At 42.1% G+C, this 23,659-nt stretch overlaps 1 protein-coding gene across 1 annotated transcript in view; it reads right to left on the bottom strand.

Moving 5' to 3' along the window:
- Positions 1-23,659, bottom strand: part of ACBD3 (acyl-CoA binding domain containing 3) — a 764,756-nt gene that overhangs the window by 100,197 nt on the left and 640,900 nt on the right. Inside the window, exon 7 of the mRNA XM_044059649.1 lies at positions 3,181-3,462. Coding sequence (XP_043915584.1) covers positions 3,181-3,462 — 282 coding nt within the window. The remainder of the gene's footprint in view (positions 1-3,180; positions 3,463-23,659) is intronic.

The following is a 23,659-nucleotide window of genomic DNA, read 5'->3' as shown; positions in this document are numbered from 1 at the left end:
GCAAGAGTTTCTCCATTACAAAAATGAATTAAGCTATGCTTTTATAATGCACTATAAGACCACTCTCCTGAAGAAGCGAGGAGGAAGACATCCCTTCACTCAAGGGCAGATGCTTCCTATGCCATGATAAAAGCCTAAAGGTTGAATTCTAACATTAAGAAATAAGATTTTCTTTTCAAAAAAGCATAATCCATACAGGAAAAGAGGGAGTGAGAGACTCCAATGAATCTCCTACTGGGTTACTTACTGGTGAAAGCATCAGCCATGGAAAGATCTTTCTAAATTTCAGTCAGAAATGCTAAAAGTAATGGGAAATGGAATAATGCAATACACTGCTATTAGTAAACAGCAGCAAGAAAATAAGTACAAAATGTGTGCTTAATCTGGAAATCACACTGATGAGACCAGCAGACAAACTATCAAACACACTGATATGACAACTAAGGACAAGGGCTACTTTTTGTAGCCAGCATCCTGCTGACGTTCACAGCATACCACAAAAAACAACTGCAATCTGAGGATATCAGAAGCTCTGAAATCAGTCCAGATGGACAAATGTCTGCCTTTGTCCAGTTCTCATCAATGACAGAGTACACTGCTGCAGTGATCCCCATGCTGAACATTAAATACTACCAAAGATAACAAACCTCTAAAGGCTGCTTGATGCAACTGCTAAAACAATGGAAAAGTAAATGATAAATTTGCTAGAGGACTCATGGTTGTAGTGGTAACTATCAATACAACTTTTAAAGCCCCAAGATGAAGGACAAAGCCAGAAAAACACAGCAGGCACAATGAAGTACAAGACAAATCCTTTTAAGGAATAAAAGGATTTGTCTTGCACTTCATCATGCCTGCTGTGTTTTTCTGGCTTTGCCCTTCATCTTGGGACTTTCTTGGTTTTGCGTGCTATCAATACAACCTTAAGAGAAACAAAACTGTAGTCACTACCGCGTGCTTTTTTCTTGACAGCATAATTAAAGCTTGGGTTACAAGTTCACACAGTCCACCCTGGATTATGGAGAGACCAGAGTGCAAGGGCCACACTATCTTAGTCAAGGTGTTAAATAATCTGAAAGGCTAAGTGAATAAAAATGACTTCAGACAAGAACGTACATTACTATATTAAATAGCAATAACATAAGACCTATGAAGATCATGAAAACAGTAATTTCCCTGGGGGTGGGTAGACGGCCCTTTTCTACTTATACTCCTAAGGTTGATGGAACACTTCAGCTGTACTACTCACAGGGCAGAGAGTTGATACCGATCTAGGCACATGAAGATTTTATATTCCTGCAAAAAATTGAACAGGACTGCATGGTCTGAGGAAAACAGACTGAAAGATAATTGCAAAGCTATGCAATACAACAAGAGATATACACCTAGAAAGAGCACTATCTTTCAGGGAATATGGACTATAACTGAAAATCATCTTACAGGGATTTAGCAATATGCATGGATTATAAATGGTCACTCAACAATCATACGGACTTAATACATAAACAGAAGGCATTGGCTGCACAATGAAATGTATAAAATTAAGAAAAAATGTAAACTCAAATCATTTACTTAAGTCTTTGGTAAGGGTTATTATAAAGACAACCACAACCTATGGAATCCATACTCACTTACTCATGTCAAAGACATCTGAGAGGGTTCAATGAAACATTACAGAGCTCAAAGGCTTAAACAACCCAAACCAGCTAAATAGGTTCTTCATATTAAATAAAATGTCATTATGTTACATAAAAATTAATAGGCGATTTTAACAATGGTGTACAAGTCCTACAAATTGAGCACATGCTCAACTATTGAAGGTTAAAACTATTAAATAACCTTCTATACCTGAGCCATATTAATATAAGGCTCCAAAGATCACACTGAAATAACAGAAGATGCGTTACTTGGCTTACCAAAAAGAACAGCAAAATGAATAAAAAGTGCCTGATCTGAGGTAACCATGACCCAGTTTAAGCAATCATGGATGGATACATGGGAAACAAGAAACTTAAAGTGGGCTAGATGCCAGAAGAAACAATCTTGTACATCTGAGGTGTACTAATGAACAAAAGCAACTGCCCAGCAGACTTGCAGCTTCTGAATATGTCCATTTTGCACATCATGAGTGTACGGATGTAGGTTAGCCATCTGTCAATGGATCACCCATTAGAGATCTGGTTACTGCAAAATAAGAAAAGTTCTTCCAACGATTCACCATCTAACATTTGTTGAGCCTACAATTTTAGCCATGGAAAATGAGTACTTACCTGAAAAATGTATAATTACACAAAACAGATTAGTAATCACAAAAGATGACACTGCTAGAAAACCAGGATATTGACCATCCCCTGACTTTAACTTGGAACTACAACAACAAAGCCTTGAGCTTGCTTCTCTGTCTACGAGTCCATAAAAGAAAATATTTAGCCCAAGCCTCTTTTGATTAGGATTCTGTTTACACAGTAAGGGACGACAGACATACAACTACAGCTGGTGTATCACTGCTATGAATTCTTCTTGCATTATTTTGCAGGAGAATCTCACAGGCTTTTCATTCTCTGAGAAACAACACAATATATACGTATCACAAGTAACTTACTACATTGTGTTTGCAGTTAAAAAAAAAAAATTAAACAGTACACATTTTGCGTGTACTACAAAAAACAAATCTTGTCACTGTCAGTGCCTAACACCAGCAGTATGAATGAAAATATCTGCTTGAGTGGCAGTGTTCACAATGCATTATAGTTCCACAATCCTGGGTTCAGTAATTGCCTCTATTATTATTTGTGGATAATCACCATTTTCTCCATGTCTGTTCACATTTTCTCTTGGTACTCAACTTCCTTATCCATTCCCAAAGCTACAGTGGTTTACAGACTATTCTAAACTGTTAATGTATAAAACTACATTGCTCTTTTGGTCCAGGTTGTGACTAAAAAGTGTCCATAAAATTTGCCCAGTTATTTTGCTAATGATCATATGGGTAGACAAGACATGCACACCCCTGCTTGGCTGGGGAGATGAAAAGTATTTAGTGTTTGAAAAGGTTGGCATGAACTTTTTACCTGCAAATGCTCTGAAGTGGTTTTAAGACGGCACTATTTTAGCTACAAACATCACTTAAATGTTACCAACAAAATATTCAAGATATACTGTGAAACAAATAAATCATACCTTCTTCTTCATCGTCATCACTGGATTCACTAACATGCACACTGACTGTGGTGTTAGGGGAATCCGTCCATTCAAAGTACACCCCAAAGCCAATGTCATAATAATCTGTTGCAAATTCCCAAAAAAGGTAGGAGCCCTCCTCATGAGTGGGCACTCGAACTGTCACAACCTCCCCACGTCCAACTGTGATCACAGAGTCTGCATCTTGTCGAATCTTTTCTTTGAAGTCCTTGATCTGCGGTCTGGTCCACATGGACGGAGCAGCAATAACTGGTGCTGCATCTGGAAAAGAAAAAAGAAACATACATTAGAAATCTAGTCAAAATAAAACTCAAAAGAGTGCAAGGAAAGTGAACTATGGTTACATGAGATACTTAACAAAACAGAAGACCTTAAGAATACCCTTTGCAACAGGTACTATCACTGAATTAGTACTGGCCAAAGTTAAGCTTGGAAAAAATGTTCAGGTATTATATGCAGGAGTCCATTCCTTCTACTGATAAAAGCAGTCACACTGCTAATGTTACAAAGCAGTAAATTCACTACATACAAGTCCATTTTTTACTCTATAGGTTGCCCTGCAAGACAGTAAACATGTATTACATTAAGTGAAAGCAAGATGGTGGTGTAAGAAATTGCTGTAACTGTAGGTGTTCAAGTTATGTTCAGTGTTGCAGTAGTATTAACTCTTAGGATGTCTGATAAAGGCGGCTCAATATCCAGCCTCACTTCCAAAGTGTTTTCCTATTCCCCCCTCTCGGCAAGGAACTCTCCATAAAACCATGCAAAATTGTCCAGACAAATCCTACTCTAGATTTGGAGATGCTATCCAGTTTGTAAAGTTTGGTAAATGTGTGGAGAGAAGACCATGTAGCTGTCTCCAAGAAGGAAGCAATGTCCAAACCCGTGAAAAAGGCCTCAGATGAAGCAACAGGCCTAGTGGAACGAGCTTTCAGTGAGGAAGAAAGATTTTTACTAATGAAAAACATAGCAGAAAAAAAATTGCCTTACAAACCTATGAAGAGATGGTCTGTTTTGAAACAGGCTTTCCCAGCCCCCCTGGGGTGAAAGGAAAAGTACAGTTATGTATCTACCATAAATGTAGATGTTCGAGTGTATTCACTGTTGTAGTCATTACAATTGGATTATCCTGCTGGCAGGCTACCCGCAGTCGGCCTGAATTCCAAAGTCCTGGTCCGGCGTCGGTTGCTGTTGCCTCCTCCTTGATGTCAGTGCAGCAGGGGTAAAAAAGATGCAGCTGATGCCATTTTTTTCAGTTTTTCTTGCCCCAGATGTCAGGTGCCCAAAAAGGGTAGGCTAATTTATGCCAATAAACACGCATGCAGTAAAGTAAAACTCTACCTTCATCTACAAACAAATACACCACATAGGTTGTATAGAATAGAGAAGTACAGATTAGACCCAGCAAAGGAAAGGGGGATGTTGGGTGGGTAACCTGGACTGCAACAGTGAATACACTCGAACATTTACATTTATGGTAGGTACACAACTGTACTATGTTCATCGTGTTTCACTGTTACAGTCATTACAATTGGGTTGAATCCAAAAGCTTTGGTTGGGCGGCTGGGGCTAAATAGGATTAGAAAAGGCAATGAGGCCCTGCAGAACTGCAGTGGCAAAGCCTGCTCTAGATTTAGAGTAGAGAGGTAAGTATTAGTGCTTTGTAAAAGTGTGCACTGAACTCAAGTTGAAGCCTCTAAGATGTCTTTGGTTGGTACTCCTCTGAGAAAGGCTGCTGAAGTGGCTGCTGCTCTGGCTGAATGTGGCCTAATGCCCTTAGGCACTGATTTGCCATGCTGTGAATAGCAGAAATGAATGCAGTGGCCTATCCATTTTGAAATAGTCTGCTTTGAGATAGCCTTTCCTTGTGATCCTGCAGCATATGCCACTAGAAGTTGTTCAGTTTTTCTGACAGCTTTGGTCCTGTCCAAGGAGAAACACAGCTGCCTGTGAATGTCCAAAAAATGCAGAAGTCTCTCACCCTTATTCTGTGGGTTTGAATTATAGGTAGGCAAATGAATTGTTTGATTCAGGGCCACACTGGACACTACCTTAGGCATAAATGTGGGGTTTGTCCTCAGAGAAACCCTGTCCTGATGGAAAATGATAAAGGGTTCCAAAGCCATGAGTGCCTGTAACTCTGAGACTCATCTTGCAGAGGTTATTACTAGGAGCAAAGCTGTTTTCCAAGATGAGAATTTTATATCAGCTGTAGAGGCTGGTTCAAAAGGAGGCAGTGTGAGTTTTTCCAAGACATAATTTAGGTCCCATGCAGGTATTGGTGCTCTCCTTGGGGGTCTTATGTTTTTGGCCCCTCTGAGGTACTGCCTTAGTAATGGATGAGAGAATAGAGGTGGTTCTGTATTGTAGTGAGCTGAAATGGCAGAGGCATAAATCTTAATAGAGGAAAAGGATAGGCCTTTGTCCAGCATATCATATCAGTTAAGTATTGTAAAATCTGAGGAATATTTGGTACAATTGTGTCAATTCCTTGTGCCTGGTTCCAAGCACAGAATCTCTTCCATTTTTCTGCATAAGATTTTCTGGTGCCAGGCCTCCTGGCCTCCAAAATAACATCCATCACTGCTTTAGACAGAGGCGTGTTTTGAATGATTACATTATCCGCCATGCTGCCAGGTTTAAGGTCCTGAGTTGGCTGTGCACGATCTGACTGTTTTGTTGAGTCAATAAGTGAGGAATTTCAGGCAATGTCCAGGCTGGGTATTGAGACAAGCTCATTAGGACTGGGTACCAGTGCTGGCGGGGCCAGTCTGGGGCAATCAGTATCATTTTTGGCTTCTCTTGTCTGACCTTTAGGAGTACCTTGGGGAGGAGAGGCAGTGAGGGAAAGGCATATACTGTTAAGTTTTTCCAGCTGAAAGATAGAGCGTCCACTTTCCATGCCAGCTTGTGATAAGTCCTTGTGCAGAATTTCTGTAGTTGGCAGTTGTGAGGCGAGGCAGAGAGGTCTATGTCCGGGCATCCCCATTTCTTGTTATCATGCTGAAGACTTTTGGATCCAATTTCCACTCGTGGGGATCCATTAGGTTTCTGCTTAGTTCGTCTGCCAGAGAATTTATCCTTCCTGGCAGGTACAGTGCTTGCAGATGTACTTGGTAAGTCAATGCTGTGTCCCTCAAAGTCATGGCTGGTCTGCAGAGGGGGTAGGAATGTGTGCCTCAATGCTTGTGTATGTAACCTTGTTTATGTACCACATGACTGTAGTACTGTCCATCTTTATCAACAGTTGTCCTGGATGAAGTAGATCATTGAAGGCTGTCAGGGCATTTTGAACAGCTAGCATCTCTTTTTGATCGATATGTCGATGCATTTGGCTTGCGGACCATGTGCCCTGAATACATCTTCCTGCCATATGGGCCCCCCAGGCATAATCTGATGCATCTGTTTTTATCCATCTGGGAGGGAGGGTGGCCTAATGGTTAAGGTGTTTGCCTTACAAACACAAGGTGCAGGGTTTGAGTCTCACAAGGGATAACTGGCTAGGCTTAAAACGGCTTGCAAGGGCAGTTAGCTTAGTACTAATCTATGAACCTATGTCTGCCTGGCTGTGGGTAAAGTGAAAGGCTGTCCCTTGTTGTGGTGACAGGACTCTGCCCACCATCGAAACTCCTGTTGCAGGCAGGGAATGAGGGTAATTACTGTTTCCAGGCTGTGGCAATGTTGAGTCCAAACACTTTTTAGAAACCATTGAAGTTTCCTCATATGCAGTCTTGCATATGGAATTAGCAGTATGCAGGATGCCATGAAGCCCAAAGCCTGAAGAATCTTTCTTGTAGTTAACTGGGTCTTTGTTGCCAACATTTTGAAATAACTAGTCAGTTGTCTTTGTTTGTCTGGCGTGAGATAAGCCATCTGGGCAGTTGTATTTAAGCTTGCACCCAGGAATATTACCTCTTGTGAGGGTACTAGTTTTGATTTCTTTTCGTTTACTGTGTACCCTAGGCATGTTAGTAATCTTTTTACAAACGCCAGATGCTGTAGTAGAATGTCTTTGTTCTCTGCTTGAATAAGGCAATCGTCCAAGTAAGGATAAATTTGTATTCCTCTGTCTGCAAAATGCAATTACTGGTTCCAGGCATTTTGTGAAGACCCTGGGAGCAGTAGATAAGCCAAAGGGCAGTGCAGAGAATTGGTAGTGCATTGAGCCAGCTATAAATCTGAGGTATCTCCTGCATGAAAGTCTGATTGGGACATGCAGGTATGCCTCTTTTAGGTCTAAAGTCACAAGCCATGCCTTCTTGCCCAGCATGGGCAGAAGCTGCTGCAGAGTCAACATTTTGAATTTCGGAATATCCAGAAATGCGTTTAGAATAGACAGGTCCAGTATTGGTCTCCATGCATTGTCCTTTCTGGGCACCAAGAAGAGTCTTGAGTAAAATCCTAGTCCCTGCTCTTGCTGTGGCACTCGCTGAATGGCCCTCATGGCCATGAGGGCCGAAACTTGTTTTTGAGCCTCTGCCCATTGATTGTGTGGGAGGTCTGGCATTCCGTTTGGCCTTGGCAGGGTGTGAAAATGGAACCTGTAGCCTTGAGAAACTATATTCAGGACTCATTTGTCCTGGGTGATCATGTGCCAATTTTGTGAAAAAAGTGCATTTTCCCCCTAAAAGGATTGCCAAAAGATAAGTGCTCGGTGCTGGCAGGGGAAAGTCATTCAGACTGTTTCCTGTATGGCTGTGATTTATCTTCTCCACTTTTGGAGGTAGAAGCACCCCATTGTTTAGACCTGTATGAGCCCTGGGTCTGGGATCTGCCTCTGGGCCATCTGTATCTGCCTCTTTGTGGCCTGACACTGGAAAGGACCAATTCTTTGCAGGCCAGTTCCTGCTAAATCTGGGAGGTTGTACCTGTAAGAAATCCTTGACTGTTTGCATAGATTTAGCTTTGTCCTCCATTTTCTTCAACACCTCTTCTGCTTAAACACCAAACAAGGTATCATGCTGTAATGGAGCATCTAATAATTTTGCTTTAACATGATCAGGCAAGATTCTGTTCCTTTAACCAAGCATGCCTCCTAATGACAGAACCCGTAACAGCGGCCCTGCAGTAGGCCTCCAGAGAATCAAAACCACATTGCAAAGTATGCTTTCCCACTTGTTCAGATGAATGCAATAAATCCTGCATTTCTTTGTTTTCTGCACATTCAGAATTTGTCAACATTTTCTGTTTTAGTAGTGACATAAGACATTGTTGATATTTAAGCATATGAAATTGACAATTTAAGGCCCTTACAGCCAAAGTAGCAGAAGTGTAAATATTTTTCCTCCATTTGTCCAGGGTCCTTGAATCCCTATCAGAGGGAATAGGGTTTTTTTGCAGTGGACGCCTTGACCCCTTTGGGACCCTGAGAAATTGTTTCTGGGTCAGCAGCAGGGTTTCTATAAAGAAATGTATGTGAATCAGGAACCCTGTAGTATCTGTCTGGCTTAACAGGGGCTGGTGGTAAAGAGTCAGGAGTGAGACTGGACTCTATAAACACATCATCTACAATGTCTAAAACGGGGAATAGCAAGGGGCCTGTGCTGAGGTAGTAAAAGAAAATCTCTGCGCCTTTTCTTAGATTTTGCGTAATCTTGGCTTTCCCAATGAAAATGCTCCCTCATAGTATGCAGGGTCTCCCCAAAGGATAATCTTCAGGAGGAGAGGCTGAAGGGACAGATTATTCAGCATCAGAATCCTCATAAGGAGGACGAGAGTATCTCTGTTCAGAAGAGGAATCAGAGGAAATGGAAACTTGATCTGAAGATTCATATTCTGTCTCTTGCCTAGGTCTCTTATCAGGAGGGGGATGGGAACCCCTGATCAAAGTAATTAGGTCTTCGGCCATTTTAAGCATCTGTTTTTTAGGCATGGAGGCTTGTCCTGGTGAATACTGTACTTGTTTCTTTGTCTTTAGAGGTGCTTTAGTCTTTGCCTTTGAAGCTGAAGTTGTTTTTACATATAACTGTGTAGGCCTGAAAACACCCTCAGAAGCCGATGCCTGCTCAGTGGCTCTGGACCCATCTGGGGGAATAGTTTCCGAGGGTCCAACACCTTGAGTATCCAGCAGCCTACTCGGCTCCACGTGGGAGTCGGAAGCGGCCTGTGGCTCTGAGGTAGCGGGCGTCAGGGGCTGCGAAAGTGCCTCACTGAGAACCAGCGATTGGCCTAGCTGAAGCTCATCGGTTTTGGACCTCAGATGCCTGTCCTTTTCTTTGCACTTTTTATAAATTCCGGTAGTCAGCTGTTCCGACGGCATTACATACTTAAATCTTCTGCCAAAATAATGAAATGCAAAATCGTACCGATGCTTAATAGTGCGTTGGTTAAATCTAGCACAAAACCGACAACTAGCAACGTCGTGGTCAGGGCCTAGGCAAGGAATACAGTAAGAATGAAAATCCTTATGAGGTATTTGCTTCCCACAAGAAATACAATTATTAACTTTTTCTGACATCGGTCTGGAGCAAGAAAAAAGTTTCCCCAATGGGGTACTTAGCTTTAATGAAGACTTCAGATCTGAAATTCAAACTTGAAAATCTAAGGAGTCGGCCGACTGGCACTTGCGAACTGCTTTTGCTTCGGGCATCGCGCGGCAAGAATGACTGAAGAAAATGGTGTCGGCTGCATCTTTTATACTCCTGCCGCACTGACGTCAGGGAGGAGGTGACAGCGCACTGACGTCAGGGAGGAGGTGACAGCAACCGATGCTGGACCAGGACTTTGGAATTCAGGCCGACTGCGGGTAGCCTGCCAGCAGGATAACCCAATTGTAATGACTGCAACAGTGAAACATGATGATCAAAAAGGGTGCTCTGACTTCCGAAAGAACTTGGTTTTATCCAGGTAAAATGTGAGTTGTCTATGCATGTCCAAAGTATGTAACATCCTTTTACTGTAATTTTGAGGTGAAGGGAAGAAGGTAGGTAAATTAATAGACTGGTGTGTGTTCCTTCTTTATACAGGGGAACCTAAGACCCTGGACCTTCAGGTTTCCCAAGGTTGCTCCCCCACCCCAGGTCTGAGGAATCTGTGAACAGCTCCTGCACAGGAAGAGGAGGCTGCAGAGGGAGACATGGATTCAGTGAGATTTGCTGAATCCACCTCTGCAGTTCTTTCTTCAGACAAGGAAGAAAAGGAAGGACAAAATCCAGGGGATGTGCATACTGGGACCAGAGAGATTTCAGACACCACTGGAATTTCCTCATGTGGAGTTTGGCCAGTGGCAGCATGGGAATAATGGATGCCATGAAACCTAGAAGTCTGAGAAACTCCCTGGCTATCAGGGAAGTGAGTGGTAGGAGTTGCTGAAAGTAGGCTAAAAGAGACTGCACTTTCTGAAGGGACAGAACTGCCATCATAAGATCAGTCCTTATCCTGCACCCAAGGAAGACCTGGTCCTGTGATGGAGTGAGGGAGGATTTCTTGTAATTGACAGTTTACCCCCAAGGCTTAGAAGCAAGCTGATGGTTGGCCGGAGATTCTTCAACAGAATTTCTGGATGAGTTTCCTGATTGAACAGGTTGTCCAGGTCCTTACCTTACCTATCCATAGACATGGACTCCTTGATGTCTGCAAAAGACAAAAACAGGAGCCAAGTATTTTGTTAATACCCTTGGGACCTTGGAGAGTCCAAAGGGCAAAGCAGAGAACTGAAAATGAGATGAAGCAACAGTATTTCCTGAAAGGGGGAGGAATGGGGATATGAAGACATGCATCTCTGATGTCCAGAGAAACCAGAAAGGCCTTAGGTAGTAAAAGTGGGATCAAGGTATGGAGAGACAGCATGCGGAAGGTGGGAAGTTGAAGAAAGAGGTTGAGATGAGTCAAGTCTAGGATGGGTCTCCATGGGCCATCCTTCCTGGAAACTAGAAGCATCCTTGAGTAAAAACCTCTTCCTCTTTGGTGGGAAGGGACTTGCTAAATGGTTCCCTGTGAAAATCAAGTCCTAAAGTACCTGAGGGGAAAAAAGAAAGCTGGTCTTGAGGGGGCTGAGGGATACCTAGGAAGGGTGGAATGGACTTCCAAACCGTGTAATATCCATTTTGGACAACTGAAAGTACCCATTTGTCTGTAGTAATGTTTGTCCAAGAAGAAAGGGGTGAGAGAAGTGCTGGGAAACAGGAATATTTGTAAGACTGGGCAGGTAGTCACAGACTATCTGGTTTGTCTGGAAAGGGAGACTTTTGATTAGTGAGAGGCTGAGTCGTGGAAGAACTCTGTTTGCATGGCCCTTTCTTGGAAGTTGAAGAAAGGGCACGGGACTGTTTCCTCATAAAATGTGCCTTGGAAGGATATTTCCTGTGGTACTTAAGAACTGGGGACACAAAAATCTACTTAAGTTCCTGTAACTCCTTCCCTTTTTCTTGAAAAGATTTGAAAAGAGCAGCAGCATTAGCTCCAAAGAGGGCTGAATTATCAAGAAGAGCATCCATAAATTTTGCCTTGATGTCGTCAGGCAAGGGCTGTAATCTCAACCAAGACTATCTTCTAAGGACCGAGCCAGATGCAGTTGATCTGGCAGATACTTCAGCTGTATAACAGCTGTGCTTTATTGAATGATGAGTCACTTGGAAAGAGGCTGTCAAGAGGGAGGAGAGCTGAACCTCGACTGCAGTGTCTGGAAGGTCTGAGAGCAGCTGTGAAGCCTGAGACAGCAGGGCCAAAACATATTTGGACATATGTGTTTGATAATTAATGGCCCTGAAGGCCAGTGTAGATGAAGTATAGACTTTTTTACCCGATCTCTCTATCACCTTACTGTCTTTATCAGATGGAAGTAAGGAACTGGAAGGCAAAGGTTTTGAAGGTCTATCTGCAGATACAGAAATAACAGCAGGATCTGCAGGAGGACATTTAAAAAGAAATGTACTGTCCTCTGGCACCTTGTAAAATCTATCACGTCTTTCATGAAGTTGAGAGTCAGGTGTCTTGGATGCTGACAAAAAGGCAGATAACACAAGGGGTACAGCAGAAAGGGAAGGGGAATCAATTTGTAAGAGATCATTAGTATATCTTCTGCACCTCCAAGACTTGAGAACAGTCCTATTTAAAGAAGTCTCTTAAACTAGAAATGGTTTCTCCAAAACAAACATCCTCCACAGGGAAGTCAGTACCACTGGACTCTATAAAGGGGAAGCATAACCCAAAGGAGAAGCAATCTGGGTGGAAAAGGCAAAAGTCTCATTTGAAGATTAAACTTCCTCTTCAGAAGGCTCATGCTCAAAGGAAAAGCTCCTTGGAATCGAAGTGGGAGAAACTGGGGGAAAAGAAACAGCAGAGGAAAGTTTCAAAGCCATAAAGGCATTAAGAATGCCCTGTGAGAAGGCCTACCTGTCTGGAGTAGGGTCCTGAGGAGGTGAAACATGCTTTAGCTTACTCTTCCTTTTAAGAGGAGGATCTGGTTTAGGCTGAGAATGGACTGACGTAGGCCTAACCTCTGGCACAGACATTGGAGTCTCTTCACTGGGTATGTAAAATGAAGTACTTCGAAGGGCGTCCGAAGAGATGAGCTATGGTTCCCCCTTACCATCCTGACTGGATGTCTGTGAAACCTCTGTGGACATGCTAATGGCAATTTCCTTAGTGGCCTCCGAAGCATACCTGCTGCAGGAAAACAGCCAGCAACTGTGCAGACTTCCAGGCCTTCATCAGCATTGAGAGGGACATCTGGATGCAGAGGCTCTGACAAAGATTCAGGCCTATGCTTTTTGACCTTCTCTGGAAGCTCACCAGATGTACCCTCCATAGCAAATGCTAGTCACTTAAGTCTCTGGTTCTCCCAGATAAATATTTAAGGCAGACAGACAACTGTGGAGAGTCTTAGGGACAAACACCTGACAAATCACCCACGCCTTATAATTGTGTGCAAACCTTAGGTATATCAGACACTGGTCGTGATTATCTTTTTTGTGGAATCTGTCTTCCACAATAGCACTTACCTTTCTTGGATGACATGAACCTTAAAAAACATGCAGTAGCAAAAATATGAATACAAGAAAAAAAAAACAATGGGGGACTTATCTGAAAACAGCAGAGGGAAGATGGAGTTCGGACTGGAGGCACAGAAGTTCTGAAGATGGTAAGTGTAAACATCACTTTTATGGCTTATAGTCCCTGCTGCCTTCATATGACGTCCCACGTATCTTGCAGTAGTGAAAGTGTTTTGTATACTGGCCGGACGTTCGGGTCACCCAGGCAGAGAATCCCTCATGTCATGAATACTGTAACATGGGAATAGAAGGACATCTTCCCATGAGGAAGACTGGTAATATGGGGAGGGAGAACCTTTTATGCCCTGGAGGATTCCAGTTCTAGTTCTACTGCATACTCCTGATGAAAGGACAAACAGTATGAGAAGGAGCAAAAAGCTAAAGGAAGCAGTGGTGCTGATGGCTGCATCTCTTCCATCCTTGCCTCAGCCCTGAAAGTAGCTATAGTCCTTTATAAGACACATCCTCCTCCATTTTGAAGGTGGGAAAAAGCCTGTTTTGCAAATGGTATCCTACCACACAGCTATTTTTATGCTATTTTCTTTGTATGGATCACTTCTGCAGTACATTTACATACTGGATGATTGCTAAAGCAATGGCCCTGCAACAGTCCTTGCAAAGACCCCCTCCCTGATCAGTGGAGCACATGCAGGGTTGTTGTGCCAAATTGTGCTATGCTTTTAGAATGGATGTCCACTTTTAGCATATGGAAACATATGGATGGAACACCAGGTAGCAATGTCAAAAATGCTCTATGATGAGCCACTCAAAGAAAGCAGATGACATGGCAACCACTGCTGGCGGAATGAGCTTTCACTGGACCCTGCAATACTGGTACAGAGGAGACAAAAATCTAGTTCACCTGTTAAAATGTGTTTGTCCTATACACAACTGTTATCGAAGTATGACAGCAACAGAGGGTTGGGCTTTTACTCTGCAATGAAGTGGACAATCTTTTCCTCTTTGTCAGATAATATTTCCTTCTTTTGGGCTTGCTGGCCTCCTTTATAATTTTCAGCATGTTGTCATACAAAAGGTGCATGCTGCTTTTGGTATAATTATTAGGAGACATACCTGGTTCATAATACAGCCTTTAAGGGGCTGACTGACTGCCCGTGACATCCCTCCTCTGGGCCTGTAATCAAGGAGTCTCAATCCTCACCACAGACACCAGTGAGGAATGTTCACTTGGAACAAAAGTAGATACACAGTAGTTCCAGATGCAGCTCTCTGCACCAAGTACAATTTCCCTTAAGAACATACAGGGAACACACTCTCGTCCTGGGGCTGGGTTTCCTCTCTTTCTCACCAGGTCCCAAATAATACTCCACACTGACCACAGCTATAGAGTTGGGTCCTCAGCCAAGTGTTCCAAGCCAAGAAACCAGTGCTCTGTTGTCCCTGCTCCAAGTAGTTGACATGTACACTTTTTACGATCTGATTTTCACACACACACACACACACACACACACACACACACACATATACATACATACACACACACACACACACACACACACACACACACACACACACACACACACACACACACACACACCCTGGAAAAGGCTGGAAAAGATGTTCCAGCTATGCCCCGCTCTGCCCAGACTAGGTAGATACTGCCACCAGAACACTCCAAAGCCAGCTACTCTAAGGCACTTACAAGGGTACCCAATTATACTGAGTAAAATTAATACTAATGCAAATGGTAGTGGTTTGACCAATGCAGCAAGGCTTTCAGAAGCGGCCACAGTGTCACCAAATAAATATAAATACTATCAAAGGTTAAAATATTCTCTAAAAGACCAGCCACAATAAAAACTTTAAATATATTTAATAGTAAATAATACAAGACCATGAAAATATTAAATAACTATTTACAATAAACACAGGAATTTCAATCACAGGCAAAATTAAAAATAGCACAGATGGAAAGGTTCACACAGATACAGAAAAACAATACTGAACTAATATCACTATATTTTCCTAACTGATTTAAATAAATTACTGTTCCTTAGTTCACTTACTAGAGCAAGGCAAGATGAAGTGGGCGAGTGGTCCTTTTGTCAAGTTTCACAAACAGAATGCTCTGAGACTTCTGCCTCCTCTAGTATTAAAACATCATTTCAGTGTTGGATTACAGAATGGCATCATACATCTGTTCATCTGACTCTGGTTGAAACACTACCCCTTTTACTAGAAACTGAACCAGAATCTAGCACGTGTGTCATAATAAACACACATAGAGCTTTGGCATATGTTATAGCATCTGGAAGTTCTAAAACCATTTCAAAAACTTCTACCCTTCCAGGGTATCAATTAGTGCAAACCTAAGAACAATACAGTAGGATCCCTAGTCCTGGTTTTCACACATATTTTGTTGCTGGCTGCAATCAGAACTGTAAGATACAATCTTTATGGCCTACCAGATAATTTAATTTCAGACTATTTTTCAAAGTTAGCTGGACTGAGATTAACCTTTTCTCTTCCAGTATCCTCTGTTACAATATATTCATTTCAACAGTTACAATATAGTCTGACATACAGGTATATTTCTTTTCTGTCCAGCAGGACCCACTGTTGGTACATTTTTAACACAGGCAGCTTTCCAAATACATTTTTCAACACAAGCATCTGTACAAATCAGCTTGATATAGAAATGACATATAATGTGATACAAAACACCAGCTAACTATGCTGGCATAAGTTACACATCCACTGCCCTACTTCTGGCATAGCTGGCAATACCTCACATAATCATCACAGCCCCCTATAAACAAATGTTACCTGGGCTTCTGTCCAAAGAAGTCTTTGGATGGATGGTTAGAAGAAAATGGAAAAAAAAAAACATGCAAACTGCATGCAAACTGAATAGCTAAAGACTCAAAAGACAATCATAAGGCCTTCTTTAGCTATGTTAGAAACCTGGGAGGAAACTCCCAGATATGCTCAGAACTAGTTCAAAATGATGTGAAGATTACTGATCCTACAGACATTGCCAACATACTGGCTGACAGGTTCAGTGCAAACTTCTCCCAAAAGGACAGATATCTATACCAGCGATTGCAGCCCCCAAACATCTCCAACGCCCAAGTGAGAACTGCTCTCTCCAAAGCAAAAAACACAGCATCCATGGGACCTGATGGTGTCCCCGGCTGTGTGCTCCATGAACTCAACGAGGAATTAAACCCACAGCTAGGACAGCTGTTTAATCATAGTCTTACCTCTGGATACATTGCCAGGGGTGGCGCACTGCAACTGTGGTCCCACTTCACAAAGGCGGTGCCTCCACCGACCCTGGAAATTACCGCCCATTAGCTTGACAAGCCTTATCTGCAAAGCCATGGAGAGGATCATAATGGACCTCATAAATAAAGACATAGGGAATTTGCAGACTTTGGATCCATCCCAGTTTGGCTTTGTCAAAGGCAGATCATGCCTTCTAAACTTGGTTGACTTTTGAAACAGTCACCAAAGCCATTGATGAGGAAAGGCAGTCCATACAGCCTACCTCGATCTGGCGAAGGCCTTCGATACAATACCCACTCGGGTATCATTGAAAAACTCATCAGCTTAAATGTTAACCCATACATCACAAGATGGGTTGCAAACTGGCTGAGTGACAGAACCCACAGGGTCAGAGTTGCTGGCGCCATGTCAGACTCAAAGCCTGTCACAAGTGGTGTACCACAGGGCTCAGTCCTGGGCCCACTCTTGTTTGGCATCTACTTTTCCAGTACAAGCAAACACAGGAGGGTTATGGCTGACAAAGTTTGCAGATGACTGCAAACTGGGCCATAGTAGAAAACACATCTGACACAGATATCCTTCAGAAGGGTCTCACAGAAGCGGATAACTGGTGCCAGAGCCATGGCCTAAAGTTAAATGCCAAAAATGCATAGTCATACCCTTCGGAAAAACAAGGTTACCCTAGCTACCAAATAGGTGGCAATCCACTGAGCACAGAAGAAGTTATCAGGGACCTGGGGACCCAGGTTGATAGTAGTCTGTCATTCGACACCCATGTAGCTAAAGTAGTTAGGAAGACCTTCTACATTGCCCACCTTATCATGAAGGGATTCTCATCTAGATCAAGGGAGGTCATAGTCTCCTATACTCATCACTCATCAGACCAATGATTGAGTACAATGCCCCATTCGAATGTATCTGACCCGACACTTGCAGCAGCTGGAGAGGCCACAAAGTTCCTCACCAAAAGGATAAAGGGTCTCAAACATCTGTCCTATGCTGCCCGACTGAAAGAACTCCAGCTCTATTCAGTTGCTTACCGCTTGCTCAGAGGTGACCTTTGCCTAACATACAAGGCCATGTCAAACCCAGATTTGATGAATATGCTTCACCTCAAAAATCTAGATCCGTCAGAGTCACAAGGGGGAGACTTAAACCTCGACACGGCTATTAATAGGGCGTGCTGGAGGGATAGATTCATCACCCAAAGACTCCCTATGCTGTGGAATAAAATCCCGGTATATGTGAGGCAGAGCACCTCGCTGGCCTTGTTCAAGAGAAATCTTGACCAATGGATGGGAGATCGCAGATATACCCCAGGGATTACCTCAGTGTCACTGCTCAACAGAGGCACAGCAAAATAATGGGTATAGTTCCCCATACTAAAGGGGTGGCGTAAGCCACAAAACTATGGGCTAGGCTTGTAAATGCCCTCGGGCAGATAGCCTAGTATGAACCTATGAACCTATGTTTTTCCATTGACCAGTGTCCCAAGTGCACGAGTGGAATTAAATATCAGATCATCCATGCTGTTGGCCTAAGCCTCTGTAAACTTCGATGCCTCAGGGAACCAAACTCCTGTGTGAGCAGCTCTATGGAAACCAATACTCCGAAGGCCATTAGTGGGTTAGATGAGCCACCGCAGAGAACTACTGCTGCCTAACACAGTAATGGGCAACTAGTACTCTGGGTCACTCTAACCTTACCTTTTATAACACCCTTGGTATCAGCAATATGAGGGAAAAATGCGAAAGGAAAGAGGGTTGTTCCAGAGGAAGGAGAAGGCATCTGCCACCAATGCACTGCTACGTGGAAGCACTTGGGTATGTAAAACTGGAAGCTTTTAGTTCTCTTGCAAAGCAAGTTTTCTGCTAAACTCCATTCCCTCCTGCCATGCTCAGTAATTTAGTCATCAGATTAATTAAAAAATTCTTTATTAGCAGCACATCCAAACACTTCTTCAGAAGATGTCTTATGCACAACCTCCTGGTAAGTCATCACTACCTCAAATCTATTCTCTAAATAGGTCATTTGTATCAATATGCTACACAAGCATCCTTTCTCATCAGTGAGGAGATTTCTCGTTCCCAAATCTGCCCTACTTGACTTCAGCCAAAGTACTGGATTTATCTTGATTTACAAGTGATCTTCCTTCCCCCGACTAACATTCTTTTTGATATCATTCCCTCCAACGGAGCTCTGGAAGTCTGTATTCTAACTTCCAATGGTTACATCCTAAGCCTTTTGACAAAATTAAGTTACAGTGTCACAGTTCATATGTCTAAAACCATAAGTGTTATCAAAAGAAGTACTAATGGAAAACTCTTCAGCCAAACAGATCTTTGCAGTAGTGGCATTCGTTAAATTCTAGGTATTAAACTGGATTTTGTAAGTTACTATAAATTCAATAAATATTAATTTTGTAATGTTTTATAAACAGCTTATAATAAATATCGCAGTAACCACTCAAACTACACACATTTGTCACAACAGTACTTTGTCCATCCTGCTCTGAGCCTTCATATGAGGCAAAGCAGTTCTATGTTGCATGACTGGGGAGACATTTAGAGAATCATGTAAATTATGACAATATAAATAAATAATGTATGAACATTTAATGTCTGTCAGTTAGCGTAGAGAATTTAGGTTCAGAGCTGTTAACAAGCTGTTTCCTGTAGTCACGAATACTGGGTTTGATTTTTCCCACCTACATTTGCCTACTGTATTACTGATCAAACCATTTGACCAAACAGTGCTCCCTGGTCACCCCCTGAAAAGGGACATTTGTACCCAGTGGTTTTACCTGGTTAGCCAATGTAGATTAAAAAAAAAAAAAGTAGGGCATTTAGAAACAAACAACACAGAGTGTTATGTAAAATACAGTAATAAAAATTGGTAAGCAGGGAGAGGACAATTCAGAGACATAAGTAGCACAAACTCACTAGCAGAGAAATAGCACAGTATGCACTGTATGTTAAAGCTAACAAGACGCAGAAATGGGTCTCAGTACGCTAATGAGCACCACCGCATATGCAAATGGTGAAAACAAACATGGCACAGTAATTCAGGAATGTATCAAATTAGTGTGATGAGCCATGGTGATCAGCTTTTTTAAATGCCAGGATTTCACAGTGTATAAGACTACTGTCTGCGCTATGATGCTAGTGGTATTATTACTATCAGCTGGGCAGCATCTGTTAGTGTCTGCAATGTTGGTCAGCATGGCTCTCCATGTTAGACAATGGTCCACCAGTAGCTAACATACCATCAGTTCCATAACTAGGACAATCTCAACAACTACAGTGTGGACACAGATACTACACAAAGTCAGTATAAAAGTGCTGCCCTCACATGGAATCAAGGGGGATATGTGAAATGGCAGTCTCAGTGGACACAAAGCATGGCATTAACTATCCTTGTTAGGGAGAACCTTTCAGTGTCCAAAATGAGACACATCAGGAGCTTTACAGGTTTTGGCCTGAAATTCTACACCAGTTCCTTGATGTAATACTGCAACATTTGAAGGTGTACAGCGAATTTCCAGACAGCAAATGAGAGAAACACCACTGTACAGGCACATTCTATGACAAAGTACAGTTGTGTACACTTACCATAAATGTAGATGTTCGAGTGTATTCACTGTTGCAGTCATTACATTTGGGTAATCCTGCTGGCAGGTTGCCCTCAGATGGCCTGAATTCTAAAGTCCTAGGTCCTGCGTCGGCTGCTGTCACCCCTTCCCTGACGTCAGGTCGTCAGGGGTATAAAAGATGCGGCCAATGCCATTTTCTTTAGTTTTTCTTGCCCCAGATGTCAGGTGCCCCCTAAAAGGGTAGTCCAAATTTACATACACACACACACATATATATATATATATATATATATATATATATATATATATATATATGTAAATACATGCACCAATATAAACTTTACCTTCATCTACAAGCAAATACACCACATAGGTTGTATAAATCAGAGAAGGAAAGATAGGTTCCATCAGAAGAAAGGGGAATGGTGGGTGGGTAACCTGGACTGCAACAGTGAATACACTCGAACATCTACATTTATGGTAAGTGTACACAACTGTACTATGTTCTTCATGTTTCACTGTTGCAGTCATTACATTTGGGTAGAGTCCCAAAGCTATGGATGGGAGGCTGGAGCTAAATAGCATTAGGGGCGGCTATGAGGCCCTGCAGAACTGCAGTAGCAAAGCCTGCCCTGGATTTAGAGTAGAGTGGCAGATGATCGCGCTTTGTAAAGGTGTGCACTGAACTGCAAGTAGCAGCCTCTAAAATGTCCTTGGTTGGTACTCTCCTGATAAAGGCTACTGAAGTGGCTGCAGCTCTGGTTGAATGTGGCCTAATGCCCTTAGGCATTGGTTTGCCATGGTGCAAGTAGCAGAAATGAATGCAGTGGCCTATCCACTTTGAAATACTCTGCTTTGAGATAGCATTTCCATGTGATCCTGCAGCATATGCCACTAGTAATTGCTCTGTCTTTCTGAAAACTTTGGTTCTGTCCAAGTAGAATCTAAGCTGTCTGTGTACATCCAAAGAATGCAGAATTCTCTCCCCCTTGTTCTGTGGATTTGGATAAAAAGTTCGCAGATGAATAGTTTGGTTAAGAGCCACACTGGGCACCACCTTAGGCATAAATGTTGGGTTTGTCCTCAGACAGACCCTGTCTGGATAAAAAATGATAAAAGGTTCCACAGCCATGAGTGCTTGTAGCTCTGAAACTCGTCTTGCAGATGTTATTGCTAGGAGCAGAGCTGTTTTCCAAGACAAAACCTTTATATCAGCAGTAGCAGCTGGCTCAAAAGGAGGCAGGGTGAGTTTTTCCAAGACATAGTTGAGGTCCCATGCAGGCATTGGTGATCTCCTTGGAGGCCTTAAATTTTTGGTTCCTCTGAGGTACTGTTTTAATAAGGGATGAGAAAAGATTGGTGGCTCTGTATTGCAATGAACCGAAATGGCAGAGGCATGAATTTTAATAGATGAAAAAGATAGGCCTTTGTCCAGCATCTCAGTTAAGTATTGCAAAATCTGAGGAATATTTGCCACAGCTGTATCAGTTCCTTGCGCCTGGTTCCAAGCACAGAATCTCTTCCATTTTCCAGCATAAGATTTTCTAGTACTAGGCCTTCTGGTCTCCAAAATGACATCCATCACAGCTTTACTGAGAGGTGTGTTTTGTATGACTACATTATCTGCCATGCTGCCAGGTTTAAAGTCCTGAGTTGGCTGTGCAGGATCTGATTGTTTTGCTGGGACAGTAGATGAGGTAAGGTCCAAGCTGGGCATTAAGACAAGTTCTTTAGGATTGGAAACCAGTAATTGCGGGGCCAGTCTGGTATAGGTATTTGCTTTCCACAAGAAATACAATTATTAACTTTTTCTGACATTGGTCTGGAGCAAGAAAAAAGTTTCCCCAACGGGGTACTTAGCTTTATTGACGACTTCAGATTTGAAACTCAAACACGAAAATCTCAGGAGTCGGTCGACCGGCACTTGTGAACTGCTTCTGTTTCGGGCATCGCACGGCAAGAAAGACTAAAGAAAATGGCGTCGGACGCATCTTTTATACTCCTGACGGCCTGACATCAGGGAAGGGGCGACAGCAGCTGACGCAGGACCCAGGACTTTGGAATTCAGCTTGACTGAGGGCAACCTGCCAGCAGGATTACCCAAATGTAAGACTGCAACAGTGAAACACGAAGAACATCCTATTTCTACCGAGTTTCTGGAGGCCACCGTCTAAACCTACATTATTGTCAAGGCCCTGTTCCACATGGTGTCCATTATATGAACTGAAAAGGCTTTCCCTCCATCAAATGTCAGGTGTTGTGCAGTGCAGTGTGTTGTGTACAATGTGCCCTATCAAATCAACTCCTAAAATTCTCAAATTTTTGCACACATGCAGCTTCTACCAGTGTTTATTGTGGGGTGACTTTCCACAAGGTTATCAACATGGTAGGTGCACACACTGTCAAACACATTCATTGATATAAAGAACAAATAAGTCCCAGCAACTACTGAATCCACACACTTGATTTAATTTGCAAAATAACTTTTAAGTGCTTTTTGTCTGCTTAGTAGCAAACTTCATCAGAAATTACAACTCCACACAGGACAAACATTTAAGTAGAGACTTGCACCAAAAAACAGGGGACAATTAATTAATTAGCAAATGCAGCTGAAAAAACTTTTCAATCATTATATATATATATATATATATATATATATATATATATATATATATATATATATATATAAACAACCTTATTCATAAAAATATGCACTAAAATAATTTAAAATGTATAACTCAATCAAAAAAGTTAATACATTACTCAACATTCATATAAAGACAAAATCCTAACTTTTTTTGATTGAGTTATATATTTTAAATTATTTTCGTGCATATTTTTATGAATAAGGTTGTTTATATATATAACGATTGAAAAGTTTTTTCAGCTGCATTTGCCAATTAATTAATTGTCCTGTGTTTTTTGGTCTAAGTCTCTACTTAAATGTTTGTCCTATGTGGAGTTGTAAATTTTGATGAAGTTTGCTACTAAGCAGACGAAAAGCGCTTAAAAGTTATTTTTCAAATTAAATCAAGTGTGTGGATTCAATAGCTGCTGGGACTTATTTGTTCTTTATTCAGTTTTTGGTGTTTATTACAATTTACAGTTTGGATGGCATCTGGTCTGGCTACTATTCAGAGTCTACTCACACAACAAGAAACTCTGAATGAATTACTGGAAACCGGGATTTCAGTACCGGATGGTAATGCTTCTGCTTTGAATAGTAACATTCTTTTACTTTTGTCTACCAAAATCGAGTCCATTTGTATGAGACTCTAACTCGACCAAAATCAGCAGGCTTTACAAAATATGTTTCCAGGGGGTTTGAATTCATTGCAACCAATTATCGTTAGCCAGGAGGGTAGCAACCGCCATGGAGGTGGTGCATTCATTCTAAGTACTGTAACTGAGAACGACAATGAGGGCAGTCGGCAGGCAGCTGTTACTGACGGTAATCAGTTGAACATTAGTACGCCACCACCGGCACAAAGAGTCATCGAAGGATATCCAGTTATTCTTATGGTTTCAGGCAACCAGCATTCTAACCGGCTACTGCAAGGACCATCACAAGTGAATAACACGTTTGGTAACACTTTTCCAGTTGTACCTGATGAGCGACGAGAAG

This window comes from Protopterus annectens, chromosome 1.part2, assembly GCF_019279795.1.
Source record: "Protopterus annectens isolate FY-2018-M chromosome 1.part2, PAN1.0, whole genome shotgun sequence".
Classification (NCBI taxonomy): Eukaryota; Metazoa; Chordata; order Ceratodontiformes; family Protopteridae; genus Protopterus; species Protopterus annectens.
The sequence above is the reverse complement of the archived record's forward strand: the minus strand, read 5'-3'. Positions and strand labels throughout refer to the sequence as shown.